Genomic DNA, 21,850 nt, shown 5'->3' with positions numbered 1-21,850 from the left:
TCCCTTTCTCTGACCACTGCTGGTAAGTCTTCACCACAGCTGACTGTCATCTGGCCATAACAATCTGGTCCTGGTCCTCTGCGAAGACTAACTAACAAGAAACTAACAAACCAATAAACTAACACAGAAGCTACTGTATGTTAAGCGGCCTACATAGTCTACATCATAGTTTCCTTGAATAGTATTAAATCAATTCTAACAAAAAGACAATAATGTACTAAATAATAATAATATTTCTTGTAAATAGAGCTTTTATAATTAAATACCATCTTAAAGCTCTTTCTAAAACTCTGTGAATGCTGCTTTGTTTTATCAGCTAATGTTTTTGAAAGCTCTCCACAAAAAGTAGATGTTATTACATACAGGACTGTGCAGATTACAGATGCTGAGGTTCATTATTTATATAGCATTTCTTTAAGCAATACAAGTGTTTTTACTGTAGAAGCTCCAGATCTCATCAGAACAGATGCAGGTGAAAATGAATCCAGTAAAAATGAGTTTCTCATTCTGAAGAAAGTAGTGAGATCTTGTCGCTGAGCTAGTCTAAAGAACAGAGCTCGGTTCCTCCAGGTTTCTCCTGGACGTCCCCCAAGTCCAGCCAGCACAGCGTGGAGGATGTGTTCAACTCCATCAGCAGCAGCAGCAGCAGCAGCAGATCACCTGATTTACCATCATTAAGCCCTGATTTACCACCAAACCAGGTGTTGATCTGAGGAGAACTCTAAATAATACTAGACTCCATGAGGAGAACTTTGGTGTTTATTCTAATATTAGTGTTTTAATATTAGAGGAAATCAACACTTATTGCCCAGATAAGCAGCGTTTTAATGTATATTACTTCACATTACTTTACTTTTTTATATATATAATTTCATTTTATATTTTATAACTTCATATTTTTTGGACCTGAGTAGCTTCACCTTTAGAAATCTCCTGGGAAGCCTGCTAGCTTACTTACAGCTACATTCAATGCATCACTTTTTTCCCTTCAGTGTGACTAAAGGCCTTTAAAGAGTCTCCAGCTTTACACCCCCATGCCTCTCAAAGTTTCAGCCCGGTAGGTCACATGACTCAAACAGCTGTCCAATCACAGTGTGGAGCTCAGATTTCAATAGGAGGCTCTAATCTGTATAGAGGTTTGGAGAGAAGGAGGCTGACCGGAGGGATTCCACTTCCCTCAGACTGACTCCAGGCTTGCTGAGACTTCCGCACTGGGTCTGGAATGGACGAGCGATGGCCTGAAGACACTTGTCTTGTTTTGGGGGCTTTTTATTACTGTGGAATGTATCAGAGAGCTGTGTGAGGAGGAAGAGGAGGGTGAGTGCTGAGAACTCATCACCCTTTCTTTGAAGACTCTCTCTCTGGGAGGAGAAGGAGAAGTTGGAGAATGGGGGCAGGAGCTCTCACCATCTGTGTAAGTACGGACGAATGCCGGCCTGGGAAGCCTTCTAAGGAGAGGAGAGAGAAAGAGAGAGAGAAAGAGAGGCCTTTCAGACATGCTGTTCTGGTTTGTGGTTCGAGCAGTTGTAAAAGTGCTCAAGATGAAGCCATGCAGTGTGTCTGTATGTGTGTGTGTGTGTGTGTGTATGAGTGTTAGCACATGTTTGTTGGCTGTCATCCTAGGCCAGAGTCTGGCTTGCCCAGCATGGTCACTTTTTCCCCCTAGTGCCTCTGCTTACAAAGCCACTGCTGTCCACTGGAGCACACCGCCTCACTTTTAAAGCCAACACTCTCCTCAAACTGTGTTCAGAGCATTTCCCAAAGCCTTTCTTTTGTCTCTTGTTGCTTCATGGTATTTCATCCACCTCTCCAGCTTAAAATGGACAGTTCATAGTTTAACTGTAATTCATATATTTTTCATGTGTTTGTACTTTGTTTAAGTATAAAACATGTGGAAGAGTAAACCCAGTAAACACAATTTCTACTGTGCTAGAATGGCCTTTTCTGTGTCCCTTAAAACTGCTAAACCCTGCCCCTTTAAAGGGAAGATTCATGGACAAATTATGTTTGACTCAGTTTCCTCCCTTATTAATGTGGTTTTGCACTGAAGACATCAAGCAAATATAAAAAAAGCCTGTGCCACCGAAAATCTTTGACATCTTACTGCTACATTAGCATCATAGCTTCAGTAAAACGCAACAAAATCTAACTTTTAGCCTCCAGACTAGTCTTAAACCAATGCAGTCAATGAGGGAAAGTGCTTGAACTTTAATTTTCTGTAACCGACAGAACATCTACAGTAAAAAATAAGTAGGGCTTAAGGGGCATTTTCAGTTCCAGCTGGAACCACTGCCTCCAACTAGTGTTTTGAAGTATAGCCTATTATGACTGAATGTCACAGCCACTGTTTATATGAAGACGTTACTTATCTAGTGTCCACCAGAAGAGGATGGGTTCCTCTCAAGGTTTCTTTCTCCTGATCTGAGGGAATTTTCCTGGCCACTGTCACTTTTGACTTACTTAGTTGAGACTTAGACCCGGATCTCTGTGAAAAGCGCCATATAAACACACTATATGTCCAAATGTTTGTGGACACCCCTTCTAATGAATGCATGCAGCTATTTAAGTTACACCCACTGTTGAGACAGATGTACAAATGCCAATGGAATAGGACTCGACTCTCTGGAGGAGATAAATATGAACCTATTGGATAGAGGAGTGTAAAGCCCTCCTCATCATCGAGCTGAGGAGCAGTGTTCTCTGGAGTGATGGCTGGAGCTTCGTCCAATACTTTTGGAGGGGGCGGGGAGTTGTGGATGAGCTGGGGTGGTGATCAACCAACATCCTGACCTTGCTAAAACTCTTGTTGCTGAATGCAGTCAAATCCTCACAGCAATTCTGCTTCAAAAAGTCTTCCCTGGACAGTGGAGACAGTCACTCCAAAAAAAGCAGGATACTTTTAATACCCTTGATTTCAGAAGAAAGTGAATAAGCATGTGTCCCAATACTTTTGTCCATACCGTGCATATTTTTATGCTGAATTGAAAAAGTAAAGCTAGGTAGTGACGCTGCATTGTGGTAATGTGGTAAGCTGCATGAGGACGCTAAAGCTAACTGTAGTGAAGGCATGGTGAGGTTTACTGTGCTGCAGCTGTTGTTGAAGGGTTGGAGGCTTTTTGAGCTGCAGCAGTTGCTCCTCAGGCCACCCAGCTTGAGAGAGAGAAAGAGGGAGGAAGAAGGAGAGCGTGGAGGAGCATGCTGAGGCTTGCTGCTCCCCATGTGGAGCCGAGCACTGTGAGAAGTAACAGCAGTCTGCTTCAGACAAAACAAAGACCTCCATTCAGCAGATCCAACAAAGAGCAAAGACCTGAAAGATCTAAAATCCAGCGTTTCTTCACCCCCTGAAGCGTATTACTCAGTAACTACTATTAAACTGATCGTAATTACTTGTAATTAGAATGAGGAACTGAAGTGTGGGCCATGCTAAAGGCCTAAAGGCTTTCAGACAGACAGGGTCAAACACAGGTCAAACATATAGTCCTGTCCATGTACAATAAGTACACGAGTGGTGGTAGTCATGTGTGAGTCACTTCACAGTCAAAGGCTTAGCACTTACGCATGGTGATGGCAGGGAACAGTTGGTGGTGGCAGTTTTCACACCCTGTGGGGGAGGGTGGGGGTGGGCAATCTTCTCTTCCACTGAAAACAATGAGGAAAGGTGTCATTGGTAATTACACTGCATTGTCAAGCAGCAAGTCCAGTGACCAGAGAGAGCTGTAATCATTTACCAGTCAATCGGTGCTCAGCAAGCTACCTGGGGGGGCTGACCAACAGCCGTGAGCGACCTGTGAGTCACGCTTGCACGTCTATGAGATCACTGATGCAGTGAAGTAGAGGAATATCCCCTGACTCTGTGTGTATGTGTGTGACTTTTAAAATAGATAAACACAAACCGATTGGCACCATGCCCCCTAATGCCAGGTGAGAGCTAGAAGGGCATCAAGCTGTGGAGCAGTGGAACTGTGTTTCCTGGAATGATGGCCAGTGCACTATGCAATACTTTTGGGGTGATTTGGGGATGAGGTGGGGTGGTGATCATCCAACATCCTAACCTCACTAACATCCTGACCTCACGCTTGTCACTGTATTCAATCAAATCCTCACAGCTCCTCAAAAAATCTAGTAGGAAGCCTTCTTCCTTGGACAGTAGAGACGGTTACTCCGGCAAAAGCTGGACAAACTTTTAATTAAAACCATTAGTTTTGGAAAAAAACGTGAATAAGCAGGTGTCCCAATACTTTTGTCCTTTTATCGTGTATGTTTGACCCATTGTCCTGATTGCTATAAAAACAACTGTGCATGTGTGTGTGTGTGTACCAGGGTCTAATGGACCCTTTGTAATGTGAGTCTCTCTTGCTGCTTTTATGTGTCACTGTGATGTGTGTGTGTGTGTGTGTGTAAGTGTATGGTGGTAGACATCTGCTCGTGCATGAGTATTGTAGCTTAGACAGGCTTATGTTATTAACCCCCCCCCCACCCGCCAGGGCTCCACTGAAACACTGCAGAACTCCAGAAAACATGCAGTTACCAGGAACCACACTTCATAACGCTACACCATCTTCCTCATGTTACACCTGCCTTATAAATTTGAATAATTAGCATAATTAACATATTATAATTATTAGCATTATAATTCAGGTTTGTGTTATTGTGTTTTTAAATATACGTTATATTAATTATCGGCACACTACTACAGGAATATGTACACTACAAACAACACAGCATTTCTCCTAGTTCTTGACTAGGAGTATACCCATAATAATAATAATATGCACAGTATTGTGCAAAAGTTTGGGTACCCTTGGTCAAATTGCATATTTGGCTGATTGCAAATACGAAAACAAATCCTCTACTAGATGCAACTACTGTGCCACTACTTTTGCACACACCAAATGTAATACTGTCGTTTGACATTGTGTTGAATAAAGTAAATAAACACAAACGTCATTTTGCTTTAGAAAGTGCAGATGTGTGTCTGTAGAAGACACACCTGTTCACAACATGTAATTTGACTGGTGTCCAAACTTTTGATCAATCATGGTTGGCAGCTTTACAGGAGAAGCACACAGCCTTCTTCACAACTGTTTTATTTATTTATTTATTTATTTATTTATTTATTTGAATAGTACATTCCCATAAACCGTCCACACCTGAGCTCTTTCTTATTGTTTGGCTCCATTGCAGTGCATATGCAGTGATAGCATGCATGTGTAGTAAGGGTGGGCTTAGGAAAGAAGAGGAGGAAGATGCCCACTGGCCTCCTGTCTGAGCATCTGTCTCTGTGCAGATCCCCTCTTTATTCATCACAGCACCATCTGTGGAGCTTCCACCACACTCTATTCAAGATAGACAGCAGACTGCCAAGTGCAGTTAAAGACAGGCGTCATCAGAAGCTTCTGTTAATCAAACACAGATTTCTTGTCTTTTGACTGATTTAACAAGCCAGTATGAGCACTGCCCTGAAAATGACCTTCTCAATTTAAACCAATCTATTACATCTAGAGATGTCCTGATCAGTTATTCTACCCCAGGCCTGATCTGATCTTTGTTCTCCCACCGGTAAAACAGAGCGTTTCAGTGAGAGTTTTATAAAGGGTCAGATATTGTGGTTGGTTGGTTGGTGTGGCGCAACAGATAACACCACTACCTGCCAGTGAGCTACCACACCATGTGGGAGACTGGGGTTCGATTCCCGGTCTGGGTGACTGTACTGCGCTACACCAATAAGAGTCCTTGGGCAAGACTCCTAACACTACATTGGCCCACCTCTGTAATACCAGTAACCATGTAAGTCGCTCTGGATAAGAGCGTCTGCTAAATGCCATAAATGTAAATGTAAATATTATGGTCTGTTTTCATGTTCCACTGTAAAATAGCTCCACACGCAGACTCTCAACTCTTTTATTTACCTTCTGAGGACACGAGATGGCGCTCTGAACCCCGTGTTTAAAACAAAGACTCACACCAATTAAAGGATTCATTAATGACTATAACTGATTCAGTAACTGCTGAAAAAATCATTAATGACTATAACTGAATCAGTAACTTCTATAAATGATTAGTTAATGATTATAACTGATTCATTAATGACTATAACTGATTCAGTAACTGCTAAAAATTCATTAATGACTATAACAGAATCAGTAACTTCTATAAATGATTAGTTAATGATTATAACTGATTCATTAAAGACCATAACTGATTCAGTAACTGCTAAAAATTCATTAATGACTATAACAGAATCAGTAACTTCTATAAATGATTAGTTAATGATTATCACTGATTCATTAAAGACCATAACTGATTCAGTGACTTATATAAATGATTAGTTAATGATTATAACTGATTCATTAATGACTATAACTGATTCAGTAACTGCTAAAAATTCCTTAATGACTATAACTGAATCAGTAACTTTTATAAATTATTGATTAATGATTATAACTGATTCAGTTATGACTAAAACTGACTATAACTATGACTATAACTGATTCAGTAACTGCTATAAACAATTTATTAATTACTTTAACTGATTCAGTAACTGCTTTAACTGATTGATTCAGTAACTGCTTTAACTGATTGATTCAGTAACTGCTATAAATGATTCATTAATGACTATAACTGATTTGGTAACTGTTATAAATAATTCAATAATGACTATAACTGATTCGGTATCTGCTATAAGTAATTCATTAATGACAATAACTGAATCAGTAACTTCTAGAAATGATTCATTAATGACAATAACTGAATCAGTAACTGCTAGAAAGGATTCAGTGGCTATAAATGATTCACAGTACTAACCCATTTACAGACTAGCAAGCGACTAAGCAAAGCAGCCTGCAGAAATATGAGATGGTCACTGTTTACGCTCCGGGCACATGTGCTCAGTAATATCACTGTGTGTGTGTGTGTGTGTGTGTGTTCACTAGTGTGTATGTGTGTGTTCTCTGCACAGATAAGTTAAAGGCGGGGGCCAAATTTCATCTGTGTTCAACACAAATGGTGAAGATGGCTGTCTGGTCTTGTCTAGGTGGATCAGGCAGCTCAGCTAGGAATGTGTTAATGATCCCCTCAATTACAGAGGGCTGCTAACGAGCCCTAAATTAACACATGCATTGTGCCTTGTGCTAAACCACAGCATCTCATCCGGTGAGGAATGTGTTCTTTGTGGAGCTCAGTGTCTAAATGTCACATGCCTGCTTCGATACTGCAGTGAAGACATGAGCAGCAGAGCAGCCTTTGATCACAGTATCATGAGAAACCTGCCAGAGCCTGGAATTCGCTTTTACACTAGCGTTATTTGCTCTGGTCTCGGACTGTGCTCCTTTCAGAAAAGGAGCAAATAAACCTATAAATTAAGAGACTGGGATTAAATGTAGGATGTTAAAAGTGTAAGATGTGGGGTCATGCTAGGATAACATATGTCATATGTGTACTTAGTATACAAGTATTTAAGCTCTCAGTGGGTCAAATACATGCAAAACCTACACATTCAGACATTAGATGAGAGTGTCAACTATAAAATGCCTCCATGAACTGCATTGGTGAGCCTTGGGTGCCCATGACCCTGTCACTGGTTCACGGGTTTGCCCTTCCTTGGAGCACGTTTTGAATACCAGGGACACCCCACAAGACCTGCCTGATATTTTACAGATTCTCTGACCCGGTCAACCATCCATTCAATTTTGGGCCTCGTCAAAGTCACTGAGATTCTTAGGCCTGAGCATTTTTCCTGCTTCCAATACATCACGTTCACTGCCTAGTATGAAGATCCCACCCATTGACAGGTGCCAACCAGATATCAGTGTTATTTACTTACTAGTAGTCTTAATGTTATGGTTAATAAGTCAATATGTGTGTTAGATATGTGTTAGATTACTGTACTAAAGGGAACTCACAGCTACTCACTGGTAGACTACGCCTGCTTCTTTTAAGAGTCAATAATTAATTAATATGAACATTTAATTTAATGCTACGTGTGAATGGTTCTGGGCTAGTCTACATGCCTCAGATTACTATTACTGTTTCTACAGAGGTGGTAGGTATACCAAGATATATTCTGAAAGATTTATAACACTTATATTATTACACTAAAGTAATGAGTGAATAAAGTGAAAGGACAGTTTGCTCAGTTACATTTTAGTACTAATTCCTTTTTGTGTAGTTTATTTGTGTTTGTAAGGAATTGTAGTTTTGCTGTGGGATTGCTCAGAACTCAGAAATGCAGAAAAAAGCTGCTTTAATGCAGACAGAGGTTGGATAAGCAGGTCTGCAGCTTCTGTACTCTGTTATGGGAATCTAGTTTTTTTTTTCTGTACCATTATTTTGGGATCATATGGAGCCCCCAAAGTGTCAGGGTAAAAAATAATATTTAGAGACATAAACATGTTTAATAATTTGTTTCCTCAATTTAATAAGAGAGTAAGAGAATAAGAGAATCATTTTTTAAATTAAGGAAACTGATTATTACATTTAGAAAACAATTTATTTAATTAAGGAAATAGATTAATACACTGAGAGGACAATTTATTAAATTGAGAAAACAGTTTATTAATTTGAAAGAATAATTTATTGCATTGAGGAAACAGATTATTAAATCAAGAATAATTTATTAGATTGAGGAAACAATTTATTATATCAAGTGAATAATTTATTAAATTGAGGAAACTAGAGTATTAAATAAAAAAGAATCACTTAATAAATTGAGGAAACAGATTATTAAATCGAGAATAATTTATTAGATTGTGGAAACATATTATTAATTTGAAAGAATAATTTATTAAATTGAGGAAACAGATTATTAACTTGAAAGAATAATTCATTAAATAGAGAAAATCAAAAGTGAATCACTTAATAAATTAAGGAAACAGATTATTAAATCGAGAATAATTTTAATAGATTGAGGAAACAACTTATTATATCAAGTGAATAATGTATTAAATTGAGGAAACAGATGATTAAATCAAAAAGAATCACTTAATAAATTGAGGAAACAGATTATTAAATAGAGAAAAAATATTAGATTGCAGAAACAACTTATTATATCAAGTGAATAATTTATTAAATTGAGGAAACAGATTATTAAATCCATAATTATTTATTACATTGAGGGATTTTTTTTTCTACATTAATTTATTTTTTAAAATAATAAATTGTGGTCACATCTTGGTCATATCTTATAAATTATTAAAAGCTATAATTAATTAATTAAAAGCTTTCCGGACTTCCAGCTTTGTTTAGGAGGGACATCTTCTTGAACTCGGGCCTTTATTTCGTTTAAAGATTATAGCTAGTGCTATAGATATATTCTCGAGAATGGGTTTAGGCTCATCTACTCCAGCTAGTGGTCATTAATGTTTATTTACCTAATTATTAATAGTTAGTTAGTTTGTTTATAAACCTTTCATGGATATCAAACGGACTGTAACAGGTTGCTATGGAGACTGCAGAAGTTGTAGCCAGCACTAGGTTAGCTAGCGAGCTAACTAGCATTAGCCAGGTTAGCTGTTCAAGGTCAGCTGTATATATATATATATATATATATATATATCACCTAGTTATATAGCTGTCCCATATTACATACATGAAATGCAAGGAGCAGCTGTTTATTAGCCATCTATAAATTAGTTGGTCATCATGGATACAAGCTATCAGGCTGATCCCAGGTTGCTAATGTCAGCTATAGATAAATTCCACCCTCCCTTTTTGTTGTGACATGTAGTAAATAAATACTCTGTAAATAACTGTTACCTGATTAAAGTGCAGGACAGGGTCTCTATTACTGTAGTAGTAGATTAGTACACCCATGCTACCTAGACTGCATTATTAAAAAGCCTCGTTAATGTAATTAATGGTTTTTCCTTCATATTTCAGCCTCTTTTGTATGTACTTTACATTACAGACCTATAGTAAGCTCATATAGCCATGTCAAAAACTAACAAATATGAATATAATCTGTTTTTTTATTTATTTATTTATTTATTTATTTTTACATATTTTAATATATTAACATTTAATATTAATTTAAGAGAGAGGAAGAGGGAGGTAATATAACTAAACTAAAAGTTTTTAACTAATTAAACTTTCATCTAAAATAAGAGGTAAAATGTTATTAATAGAAATGCAATTATTAAAAGATTAGGGCACCCCCACTGTGTATTACTATGGTAAGATCCAAGGACCAGGTCAGGCTATGTCCTAGCAAATTCAGCCCCAGAGCAGACCTCAGGGTGAGTGGGGATGTCTCCAACAATCCTTACATGTCACCACAGGACCTACAGGTAGCTTCTCACCACAGGTGATGTCATTGGTAGGCTACGCCTGCTTCTTTTAAGAATCAATAATTAATTAATATGAACATTTAATTTAATGCTACGTGTGAATGGTTCTGGGCTAGTCTACATGCCTCAGATTACTATTACTGTTTCTACAGAGGTGGTAGGTATACCAAGATATATTCTGAAAGATTTATAACACTTATATTATTACACTAAAGTAATGAGTGAATAAAGTGAAAGGACAGTTTGCTCAGTTGCATTTTAGTCATTAACATTTTAGTACTAATTCCTTTTTGTGTTGTTTATTTGTGTTTGTAAGGAATTGGAGGTTTGCTGTGGGATTGCTCAGAACTCAGAAATGCAGAGAAATGCTTAGTTTTAATGCAGACAGAAGTTGGATAAGCAGGTCTGCAGCTTCTGTACTCTGTTATGGGAATCTTTTTATGGGGAGTTTGTTTTCTGTACCATTATTTTGGGATCATATGGAGCCCCCAAAGTGTCAGGGTAAAAAATTATATTTAGAGACATAAACATGTTCCCTCAGTTTAATAATTTGTTCCCTCAATTTAATAAATGAAGAGAATCATTTATTAAATTCATAAGAGATGTCTTAAATGTCACCACAGGACCTACAGGTAGCTTCTCACCACAGGTGATGTCAAAGTACAGCTTCTACCACCATTTTTTATTATATGACTGTTCTTTCTATACAGATATAGAATTATCCACATTTTAATATTAAATCTAAAATGTCCAAAATGAGCCATTATAGTGAATAAAACAAGAAATAGGCACATAAACAATAACATAAACACATCATATCAAATCAATGTACCATTGGTTTCAGTGTAACTCCCTTCTTGCTTCTTCGCCTGCTGCCCTGCCTGCCCTGCCTGCTCTGTCTACAAAAGCTGTGTCAGCTGTCAGCTCTTTGGCTATTGTAGGCTAATTGGCACTGCTTGCTCTTAGCCTACTCCCCTAGATACAGGTGCACGGCAACAGGTGCCCTGACGTAGCAGCAGGGACAGGTTAGGTCCCTCTTGTATCCATGCCACTGCACTGTGTTGTCTCACATTAGGAACATTGTCCAAGTCCCTCTGGAGCCTTATGAGAGATCTGGGACAGAAGGAGTAGCAGCAATGAGGTCGAGGAGAACCGTGCCTGTGGTTGACTTCTCTCCTCTCTTATGTTTCTCAAAGCACAATAAAGCGGCGGTGCAGATTCGGGAGGACATGAAGAAGATGGTGCAGCTGCCCATGCTGAAGCCCTGGCCGGCATCCGCTGCCACCACAGTCGCAAGAGGACACGGGGTGTTCGGCGTGTCCCTGCTGGAGATGAGCGAGCTAAGCTTGGTGAAAGATGGTGTTCCTTTGGTGGTGAGGAACATGGTGGAGTATCTGAAACAGCATGGTGAGTGTGTAGAACTGAGTGGTCACTTGGGATCATTCATAACCTATGGTCAATGATACCGGCAACAGATGGGCCACAGTTACTAACTCAGGATCTACAAGGGTTTCTAATAAAGTGGACAGTGCGTATGTAGTCAAAACAAGGGGCAAGAGTGAAGACGTGACAGTAACTTGTCTAAGTCTTTATTCAGTGGTGCATTATTGACAAACCACAGTCACCTGATACTCCTATCACAGTACATCGGTTACTGTGTGTATTGCAGATTAGTTGTCATGTCTAACAGGTGGTATGTGTGCTGTCAGTGTGCTAAGGTGAGCGAACATGCCTGTGTTTTAATATTGGATACTTGTCATCTAGTATTTCATTCTAGCTCATGTGGCTTAAAACACCTTGAAGGCTCCTTAAACCTTAATATTTTGTTCAGTAAAGGGCTTGAAAAGGTAACATCAGATATATTAAATGAGCTATATGGAAGATTTCTATAACAAATAATCCTAATTGATTGTGAAATATTCCCCCTAAGTCAGTTCTGACCAGTCAGGGACAAGATGAATTCACTGGCATTTATTTTTGACAGCGGCTTTTCAAAAGTCCTGGCCAGTCAGGCAAAGCGACAGATCCCAAAAATTCTACCGAACAGTTTGTGTATTTATTGACTTAGTTTACTGGTGCACTGACCAGAGAGCAAATGTCAAAGCAGCCAGCTCAAACACACATGTTGTTTATCAGCTTTAAAAAGTGAGATGTGAGTCAATATGGTTCAATATGTTGCGGATGGTTTTTGATTTTTGGATGCTTCCTGCCCACACAAGTCAATCAGAGAGTTGCCAAGCTATCAAACCATGGTAGTGAGTACAGAGCGTGATATAATGCTTTATTTAACAGCTAATACAGGCCTTCAAAGATTGAACTTTGACCAAAAACACTCAGCCCCAACATATGAACTGGCAGATAGGGCCATGTTGCACTGTTGTTGCCTACCAACCAGTTATATCTCTGAGCAAATAATATGTCATGCCTTATGCGCTTCAAATGCCCAGATCAAACTCAAGCAAATACCACAAAGACCAAGTGTAACTGACATGGTTGGCAATGCAGTATATTTCCAGTCCCGGGTGATCGGATAGACGTGGGTCTAGGGTTAGGCTAGTCTTCTTTGAATATCTGAGATCTAGAGACCTTAGGTCTAGAACTAAGGCTTGACTAGAGTTGTACTCTCCAAGCCAAAATTATCCTATATAGCGTAGAGTTAACAATGTGTTACTGTATGGGTGGTGCAGTGTGAAGTTTTCCACTCGAGAGAAGAACATTTCACCAGGCAAATAACCATTTAAGCAGTTGTAATTTTATGTAGAACCATTAACACTGCTGAAGAGCCCATGAAGAACTCACACACTGTTTTGATCTGCTTCTCTCAGAGAGAAAAAAGTCCATTAATAGTCTAATCTAATGCACATCATTTTACTGTATGTATATCACTAAATTATGCTCATGTTCAAATGATTCAGACATCACGAAGAGGAGTTTACCAGAAGCAGTCCCCTTTGTTCTCCACTGGATGGCAGCACAACATTAGGTCTTGTTCAGCAGCAGTGCACTTTGGTCTTTCTGACCATTACAGCTTTCTGGGTGGTTCTCAGAATTGGGTGCTCTTTTAAGTCCCTAAGACATATGGTTAATATAAACACTGATAACTGACTGTCATTACATAAAAGCTTAACATGTCTGTGGCATGTGATACTAAAGAATAAGATAAATGAATAAATTACATATTTAAAGCATGTTTTCTGACAAATATCAGCATTTTGTCCCCATTTAATTGGATGTATCTCATTTGAGGTGACTATTAAAAGTACAAAAACAAAATCAGGTAACTAAAAAAGTGTTGGTTAATGTTACTTTATTATGATTGTAAGGACATGTTTAACAAAATATGACAAAATATTCAATATTTTTTAAATATTGCAGCATTTTCTGGTGTTCCTCAGTCCTGCACAGCGTAACACTGTCATCTCTCACCCTGTAAAAATATTGGTTTGATCTTTCTGACATTATGTTGAGGAAGAGGCATCAATCAAAGTGTTCAAAAAGATTATCTTCCCTTTTATCTGTATATTAAACATGTTACTTTCAGATCAAGCCTGTCAAGCTAAATCTTAGCTTACCATTTTTTAACATAATAATATTTGGCATAGTGCCAGGTTTAGAAATATCTGAGAAAACACAGTTTAGGACGATGCTAGTTGATGCTAGCATTAGGCATTTAGCACAAAACCTTTTTTGAATGTTTTATATATATATATATATATATATATATATATATATATATATATATATATGCATATTTATACACAAGCTGAGGTACCTAAGTTTGTATACTATGAATGGCATAAAGTCGCCCAGCAGCAATGTGAAGGACTAGTGGAGAGCCTGACAAGACATGAGAGCTGTGATTGGCAGTCAATGTTATTTCACTTGAGTGATTTCTGAATGCTCTAAAAGTTCAAATATTAGTACTGTGCTGTTTAAATTGTAATAATAACTTCCTTGCATTATAATTATTATAATAATTTCTTTGCATTATTGGAGCAGTTGTTTTTCTGCAAATAAATGCTGAAAATAGGAAAATTGTTATTTGGAATTTGGGGGAAATGTTGTCCATGTTTACTAAAATGCAATGCAAATGTTAAATTCCCTGAAACACACTGCCTATTAATAAATAAATAAATAAATAAATATGTAAATAAAACCAGAGAAACATAATATATGTAGGGTGAAGAGTAAAGAGTGCAAGCACACCAGGCTAATTAGGAACACACACATATGGATAGGTTCAGGACACTCGGATCATTCACAGTTTCGCAGGAAACTATCCGAACATTGCATGACCGGCTGTAAGGATCGCGCAGAGTCACATTATGTTCTTCATGTTTGTCTCTCAGGGCTGCAGCAGGAAGGCCTGTTCCGCGTGAGCGGCAGCGTTCGTGCAGTGGACAGTCTGAAGCAGAAGCTAGACAATGGGGAGGATTTGGACCTTCAGCAGGATGCAGAAGTCTGCACTGTGGCCAGCCTGCTGAAACTGTATCTGAGAGAGCTGCCCGAAGGCCTCATCCACCCCTCCATCCACAGGACACTGATTCAGCTTCATCACGGTGAGCCAGTCAGACACACTGCCAGCAGCTGTTGCTATGGTGACTTTGTACTGTCACTTAGTGGTGTGGTGTTTACAGCGTGTTGGGCGAGCGAGACCACACGACACTGAGAGTTTGTTTTTTATTCCAGCACTTAAGGGTGATATGTGTGGTGTGGCAGGAACCGCACATTTTCCTAGTGATGCTGTTTGCTGAGAGCTGGGGTGAAATAGTTCAGGCTTGTATTTTAGAGCACCCCAGGCCACTGACGTTTTTAAAAGATTGAGACGATAATGTAAATTTACATCATATATATATATATATACCAATTTTATCTTGAAAATCTCCAGAAGAGCAACTTTACAGGAGAACACCAGCCTCACTACCTCACTCCCAACTCCCCAACTCACCTCACAGAAGTATTGGATGGAGCACCATCCATCATTCCAGAGAACACCGTTCTTCTACTGCTCCACAGCACAATGCTGGGGGGCTTGGCTTTAATGCCCCACGCCTGGCATTAGGCAGCATGGTGCCAATAGGTTCATGTTCATCTGCTCCAGAGAGTCCCATTCTATTGGCAGTACGTCTCTACAGGGACTAGATAAGCTGTGTATATGTGCATCTGAGTCAGCAATGGGTAAAAGTAATGGGTTAATCTAACTGAATCATTCATTAAAAGGGGTGTCCACAAACATTTGGACATGAAGTATAGGTACAGATTAGGTTGAAAAATGTTGTAAAATGTTCATGACTCTGCAGCTCTTCATCACATGGCTCGCACAGTTGTTTTTCTCTCGTAGCGTAATTAGTCGCTGAAAAACGAGGTGGGTCCGGAGTCTGATTGCTTGTGCCATCCTAAGCCTCCTGCTTGGCTTCATTCAGAGCTGCTGCTGCGATTCAGGTCAGGGTTGTGCTTTGTTTTATTGCGGCTATTTTTAGCCCCCTTTGAGTCACTGTCTAAACACACAGACTCTGTCATCAGAGGCTTAGCAGGAGGGCCCCTCTCTAGAAGCATCGGCGCATGTCGGCCTCCCAGTGACGCTCAGCCCTGACCCAGGCTGTAGAAAATGGCTATCGGAGAGGAGTTTGCCCACTGTGTCTGCATGTGCCAGCTCAGAGGCATTAGGGCAGATGGGTGGGTCCGGGGGGAGTTGCAGGGTGTTTGAAAAGGCATCCCAATGTCATGACTTTCTGCTTGTGTGGAGCTCATCACGAGCAGGGTCTAAGCGAAGTTCAGACACGAGTGGTTTCTTCACAGAGTTGATGACCTGAAAATGCCTCAGGCAGAATTGATTCTCTCTCTCTCTCTCTCTCTCTTTCTCTCTCTCTCTCTCTCTCCTTCTCCCTCTCTTTCTTCTTCACCACTCGTCTCTCTTTCTCTCTCTCTCTCTCTCTCTCTCTCTCTGTCTCTCTCTCTCTCTCTCTCTCTCTCTTTCTCTTTCTCTCTCTATCTCTTTCTTTCTCTCTCTCTCTCTTTCTCTCTCTGTTCCACTGCATCTCTCTCTCTCTCTCTCTCTCTGTTCCACTGCATCTCTCTCTCTCTCTCTCTCTCTCTCTCTCTCTCTCTCTCTCTCTCTCTCTTCCTCTCTCTCTCTCTCTCTGTTCCACTGCATCTCTCTCTCTCTCTCTCTCTCTCTCTCTCTCTCTCTCTCTCTCTCTCTCTCTCTCTCTCTCTCTCTCTCTCTCTCTCTCTCTCTCTCTCTCGCTCTCTCTCTCTCTCTCTTTCTCTCTCTGTTCCACTGCATCTCTCTCTCTCTCTCTCTCTCTCTCTCTCTCTGTTCCACTGCATCTCTCTCTCTCTCTCTCTCTCTCTCTCTCTCCTCCTTTCTTGTTGTTGCTCTCCCTCTCTGTGTCTCTAACCCCTCTCTCTCTCTGGGGCTTACTAAATATCCTGCACAGATGGTGCACCTTGGGTGTCAGGAAACAAGCATAAAAGACATGTTTGTATTGGGTGTCAGAATGTGTTTGCAGGTGATGTTTCTCTACAGTGAATCACCTTTTACCACTCACTCTACACGTGATCGTCCCTCACATGACTGAATCTCTGAATTTTGTAAAACACAGTGAGAAATAGGTCAAACACTCCCAAATACACTAAAAATATGGGGACACCTGCTCATTCATAGTTTCTTCCAAAATCTATTAACTATTAAAATGAGATTATTCCACTTTTGTTGGAGGAACTGTCCCTTCTGTCCAGGGAAGAATGCTTTCTACTAAATTGCCAATGCACAGCTCAATGCCAGCACGCCGTACTTGCCCATGCCATGACACTGCCTCCACCATGTTTGACAGATGATACTTCAGATCATGAGAGGGTCGGTCGAAGGGCCTTGAAAAACAAAACCAAAGAGTACTACTCTTAGCGGTGGATCACTCGGCTCGTGCGTCGATGAAGAACGCAGCCAGCTGCGAGAACTAATGTGAATTGCAGGACACATTGATCATCGACACTTCGAACGCACATTGCGGCCCCGGGTCAATCCCGGGGCTTCGCCTGTCTGAGGGTCGCTATTCCCATCTATCGGATCCGTCTCCCCGCTCGCGGTTTTCCCCCCCACTTCCCTCCCTTCCCCATCCGCTCTCTTTTCGTCTCCTCCGTTCTCTTCCTCCCCATCCGTTCTCTTCCCTTCTTCGGTCTGCGTTACGTGAGCTCCCTTGCGAGCTGGACGGGCGCGGGTCGGGCGGAGGGTCGATTCCGGGCGTGTGAGGTCGCGGCGGCGGAGGCCGGTCCTCCTCTTTCCCCGGCCGTTTCGGCGGGCGGGGTTTGAGGGGGGAAGGCACGCGGCTGCCGGTGGGTCTTCCTGCTCAGGCTGCCCGCGCGTCCTTCTGGACCGGTATGGAATGAGATGTCGGTGAGAGAGGGTTGGTGTTCCGTTTCAGGTTTTAGGCCGAAAAACACTGAGCCTGCCAGCCCGCTGCGCCCCAACCCGGTGCAGCGGCGGCGTACGCCTGGCGACGACAGCCCTTCGAGCGCGACCTCAGATCAGACGAGACAACCCGCTGAATTTAAGCATATTACTAAGCGGAGGAAAAGAAACTAACCAGGATTCCCCTAGTAGCGGCGAGCGAAGAGGGAAGAGCCCAGCGCCGAATCCCCCGTCCTTAACGGGCGCGGGGACATGTGGCGTACAGAAGTCCGTATCTCTCGGCGCGGGCCGGGGGGCCTGAGTCCTTCTGATGGAGGCTCAGCCCGTGGACGGTGTGAGGCCGGTAAAGGCCCCCGCCGCGCCGAGGTCGCGGTTCTTCTCGGAGTCGGGTTGCTTGGGAATGCAGCCTAAAGCGGGTGGTAAACTCCATCTAAGGCTAAATACTGGCACGAGACCGATAGCGAACAAGTACCGTAAGGGAAAGTTGAAAAGAACTTTGAAGAGAGAGTTCAACAGGGCGTGAAACCGTTGAGAGGTAAACGGGTGGGGTCCGCACAGTCTGCCCGGGGGATTCAACCCGGCGGCGCGAGTCGTCCCCGTCGGTCCGGCGAGATCTCCCGCGAGGGGGGCCGCCGGCCGGCGCGGGCACACGGCCGCCGTCGGGCGCATTTCCTCCGCGGCGGTGCGCCGCGACCGGCCTCGGTTTGGCTTGGAAGGGTCAGGGGGCGAAGGTGGCTCGCGAGCTTCGGCCCGCGAGCTTTACAGCGCCCTCCCGCCCCGACTTCGCCGCTTACCCCGGGGCCGCGGTGAGTACCTCCGCGCCTTCCCTCCCCGCGGGGCAGGGACGGGGCCCCTCCGCCCCCTGCGCGTGCCGTCGACCGGGCCGGACTGTCCTCAGTCCGTGTCCGACCGCGTCGCGCAGCCAGGACGGGGACCGGCCTCCGATCAAAAGGGCGCTCGGGGTCTGCGGCGATGCCGGCTACCCACCCGACCCGTCTTGAAACACGGACCAAGGAGTCTAACGCGTGCGCGAGTCAAAGGGCTGACTGAAACCCCAGGGCGCAATGAAGGTGAAGGCCGGCGCGCGCCGGCCGAGGTGGGATCCCCCCCCTCCGGGGCTGGGGGCGCACCACCGGCCCGTCTCTCCCGCTCCGTCGGGGAGGTGGAGCTAGAGCGTACGCGATGGTACCCGAAAGATGGTGAACTATGCCTGGGCAGGGCGAAGCCAGGGGAAACTCTGGTGGAGGCCCGTAGCGGTCCTGACGTGCAAATCGGTCGTCCGACCTGGGTATAGGGGCGAAAGACTAATCGAACCATCTAGTAGCTGGTTCCCTCCGAAGTTTCCCTCAGGATAGCTGGCGCTCGCCTCAGCAGTTTTATCCGGTAAAGCTAATGACTAGAGGCATTGGGGCCGAAACGATCTCAACCTATTCTCAAACTTTAAATGGAGAGCCCTTTCTTTCTTGACTAGATGTTGTAAAGGGGTTTTTCTTCAAAAGGTTTTGTGACCATTCACTTCAGTGTAAGTCCTAGTCCTCAACAACTCTGAATCAGCCTTCCTGATTTCCTGGTCCACCTTTTGCCCAGTTAGCAAACTCATGCTGACTGTGCTGCCTGTTTCCTGTTTTGGAGATTTCTCTGACTTGTTGGCCTCTTTTCTGCACAAAAATGCAACCTTTAGCTGCATTTACTAGAAAGTATTGTGGGTGGTCTTAACATTCAATTCATCTTTATAGACTAAGACGTTGTGTGTGTAAGTGCATGTGTGTGCGTGTATGTGTTTGGGCAGTGGGGGGGAGGTGTATTTTAGCAAGTTGAGGTAGGCCATGTGCTGAAATGCATCTGAGCTGTTGTGAGTACAGACAAACACTAGCCATATTAAAATCCTGGGAATCAGACGCTAATGATCTGATGTGTGTAGTATTAAAACTATTACACTTTTAATATGCTGTTTTAATTGGAGTACGTCTCTTAAGGTCCATGTAAAAGTATGTAAAAGTAAATAATTATGGGCCACATCCAACGCTATCAGATCACAGTGGTGTTTCATTTGTTAGAGGATTTAATCAGATCCATTCTTTTTTCCCTTCAGCATCTGATCCAGCGTTTTTGCTGTTTGCCGAAATGCCACCCCTAGCTGTGTTTTTCTACACTCTTAGAACTGACGTGTCATTTTGTCTATATATTTACAGTAACACTAAAATACTAAAAAACTTGGTTTCTCGGCACACTTTGCCCGTCTCTCAGCCCTGCTTGCTGATCTCTCTGCTCCACTCAAAGGTTTCTCAGCACCCTTTGTACATCTCTCAGCCCTGCTCTCCAGTCTCTTGGCCCTACTCCCTGGTCTCTCTGTGGTCTCTTTGCTGATCTCTCTGCCCCACTGTTCAGTGTCCTGGTCATCATTGTTTTAGCCCTGCTTGCCAGTCTTTTTGCCACCGATCCCCGATCCTCTGCTCTTGTGGTTTGTGTGCATGGCACAGTGTTGTCATTTTTAACACATCTTTTTTTGCAGTGTAAATCCATACTTCTCTGTATCCACCATCTAATCAGCCTTTTTTTACTAACTATTGTCCTTTTTTATAGAATCCAGTGAGGACGCCTTCTGTAAGGATGTGTGTGAGCTTCTTCTGCGATTGCCAGATGTTCACTACAGTGTCTTGCGCTACCTGTGCCACTTCCTCACCCAGGTGGAACAGCAGCATCATCACAACCGCATGACTGCACTCAACCTGGCAACCGTGTTCGGGCCAAATGTTTTCCAGTAAGTACAGAGACATTACCGAGTAACTGCAGTCAGGGGGACACACTGTGACCAACTGCTTTGAGTAAATTGGTCATGGTCTAGGTCTAGTAGCTATGAGTAATGCTACTATGGTTGCCAGATTGGTGCATTCTGCAGAAGATGACTCATGTTCAACTACTTTAGTTGCACGGCATGTTTGGTCAGCATGCACGAATGCACACTCCACATGTCCATTCGTAATAGGGGGCTGATGATGTTTGGGTAAAGATATTTGGCCTTACTACATTCATTTGAGGTGTAGCTCCGGAGCATGTCCTCACCTCTGCACCAGAAGAGGTTTAACATGCCTTGGAGTTCTTGTTCCTGTGTTGTCCCCATGGCATGTGGTGTCCAGCCATTAACAAGGTGCATTTATGTATCTTTAAGTTCTCTCAGTGTCTTCCATTAGGTCTGTGTTGTCCTGAGAGGACTGTTCATACAACTAAGAGTCTCTTGCTATTAGTATTCATATAGCAATCAGGGCTATATCTTCACTGAGCATTAGGGACAATTGGCTCTTTGAGCGATACAATAGAATAACCATGTTTGGTTGCAAAAAGAATCATGTTTGTAATCGAGATGAGAAACTTCAGATTAATGAATAACCTTCACACCACTTTAAAGGTTCTTCAGCAGTGTAGATAGGAAACAAACACACACACAGTGATTAATTGCTTTTGTCTGGTCAGTGTCTTTCCTCTTGGAGACACCATTCCAGGTTGTACATGCATCAAAACATCTTAGAGGAACAGTGTGGAGCTCTGGCATCAGCTCAATCCTTTGAAAGACACATAGAGGCTAGATAAAACACTGGACCAGATCTGCAAAGTTTCATATGCACGATCCCTAAAATGACACTTTAATGTATCATAAATGGTGAACCTGAAATTTAAGGTTATTAAGGTTATAAGCCTCATTAAAAGACCAGGATACCAGCAAGTCCAGCCTTCTATTGCCATTATTTAACCCCTTAACACTCCAAGGCTTATTACACACTAAGGTGTATTATTATTTAGTAACTACAGGGACAGGGGCTATTCTCTGGTAATAGAGGTTTGTAATAACACTTTTGGCTCCTATGCTCTTTAAGGGGTTAAAGGGGAAGTCCACCAATTTTGCAGAATTTCTGCTAAATTTACTACAGTTTAAAAATTATGTTCTAGGTCAAGTCAAGTCAAATTCATTCATATAGCGCCTTTTAAAACTGATGTTGGCGTAAAGGCTAAATATCCTGTGGTGAGTAAGGCAGAAGGCAGAGTGACAGTGGCAGGCAAAAACTCCCTCCTAAGAGTAAGAGTAATGGGAGTAATGATGGTTAATGATGGTAATAATAATAATAATAATAATAGTGGCAGATAGTTAGAGTCCATGTAA

General features: G+C 42.1%; 1 protein-coding gene and 1 non-coding gene across 2 annotated transcripts in view; both read left to right on the top strand.

Annotated features, from left to right (window-relative positions):
- Positions 1–11,419: 11,419 nt before the first annotated feature.
- fam13a (family with sequence similarity 13 member A) overlaps positions 11,420–21,850 on the top strand; it is an 80,487-nt gene continuing 70,056 nt past the window's right edge. Inside the window, exons 1-3 of the mRNA XM_072678520.1 lie at positions 11,420–11,690; positions 14,633–14,842; positions 20,278–20,455. Of these exons, the coding sequence (XP_072534621.1) occupies positions 11,420–11,690; positions 14,633–14,842; positions 20,278–20,455 (659 nt within the window). The remainder of the gene's footprint in view (positions 11,691–14,632; positions 14,843–20,277; positions 20,456–21,850) is intronic.
- LOC140555033 (5.8S ribosomal RNA) lies at positions 17,182–17,335 on the top strand. Its single transcript, XR_011979654.1, has one exon. It is a non-coding gene; the product is annotated as a 5.8S ribosomal RNA (ribosomal RNA).

This window comes from Salminus brasiliensis, chromosome 4, assembly GCF_030463535.1.
Source record: "Salminus brasiliensis chromosome 4, fSalBra1.hap2, whole genome shotgun sequence".
NCBI lineage: Eukaryota > Metazoa > Chordata > Actinopteri > Characiformes > Bryconidae > Salminus > Salminus brasiliensis.
This window is presented reverse-complemented; position numbering and strand designations above follow the sequence as displayed.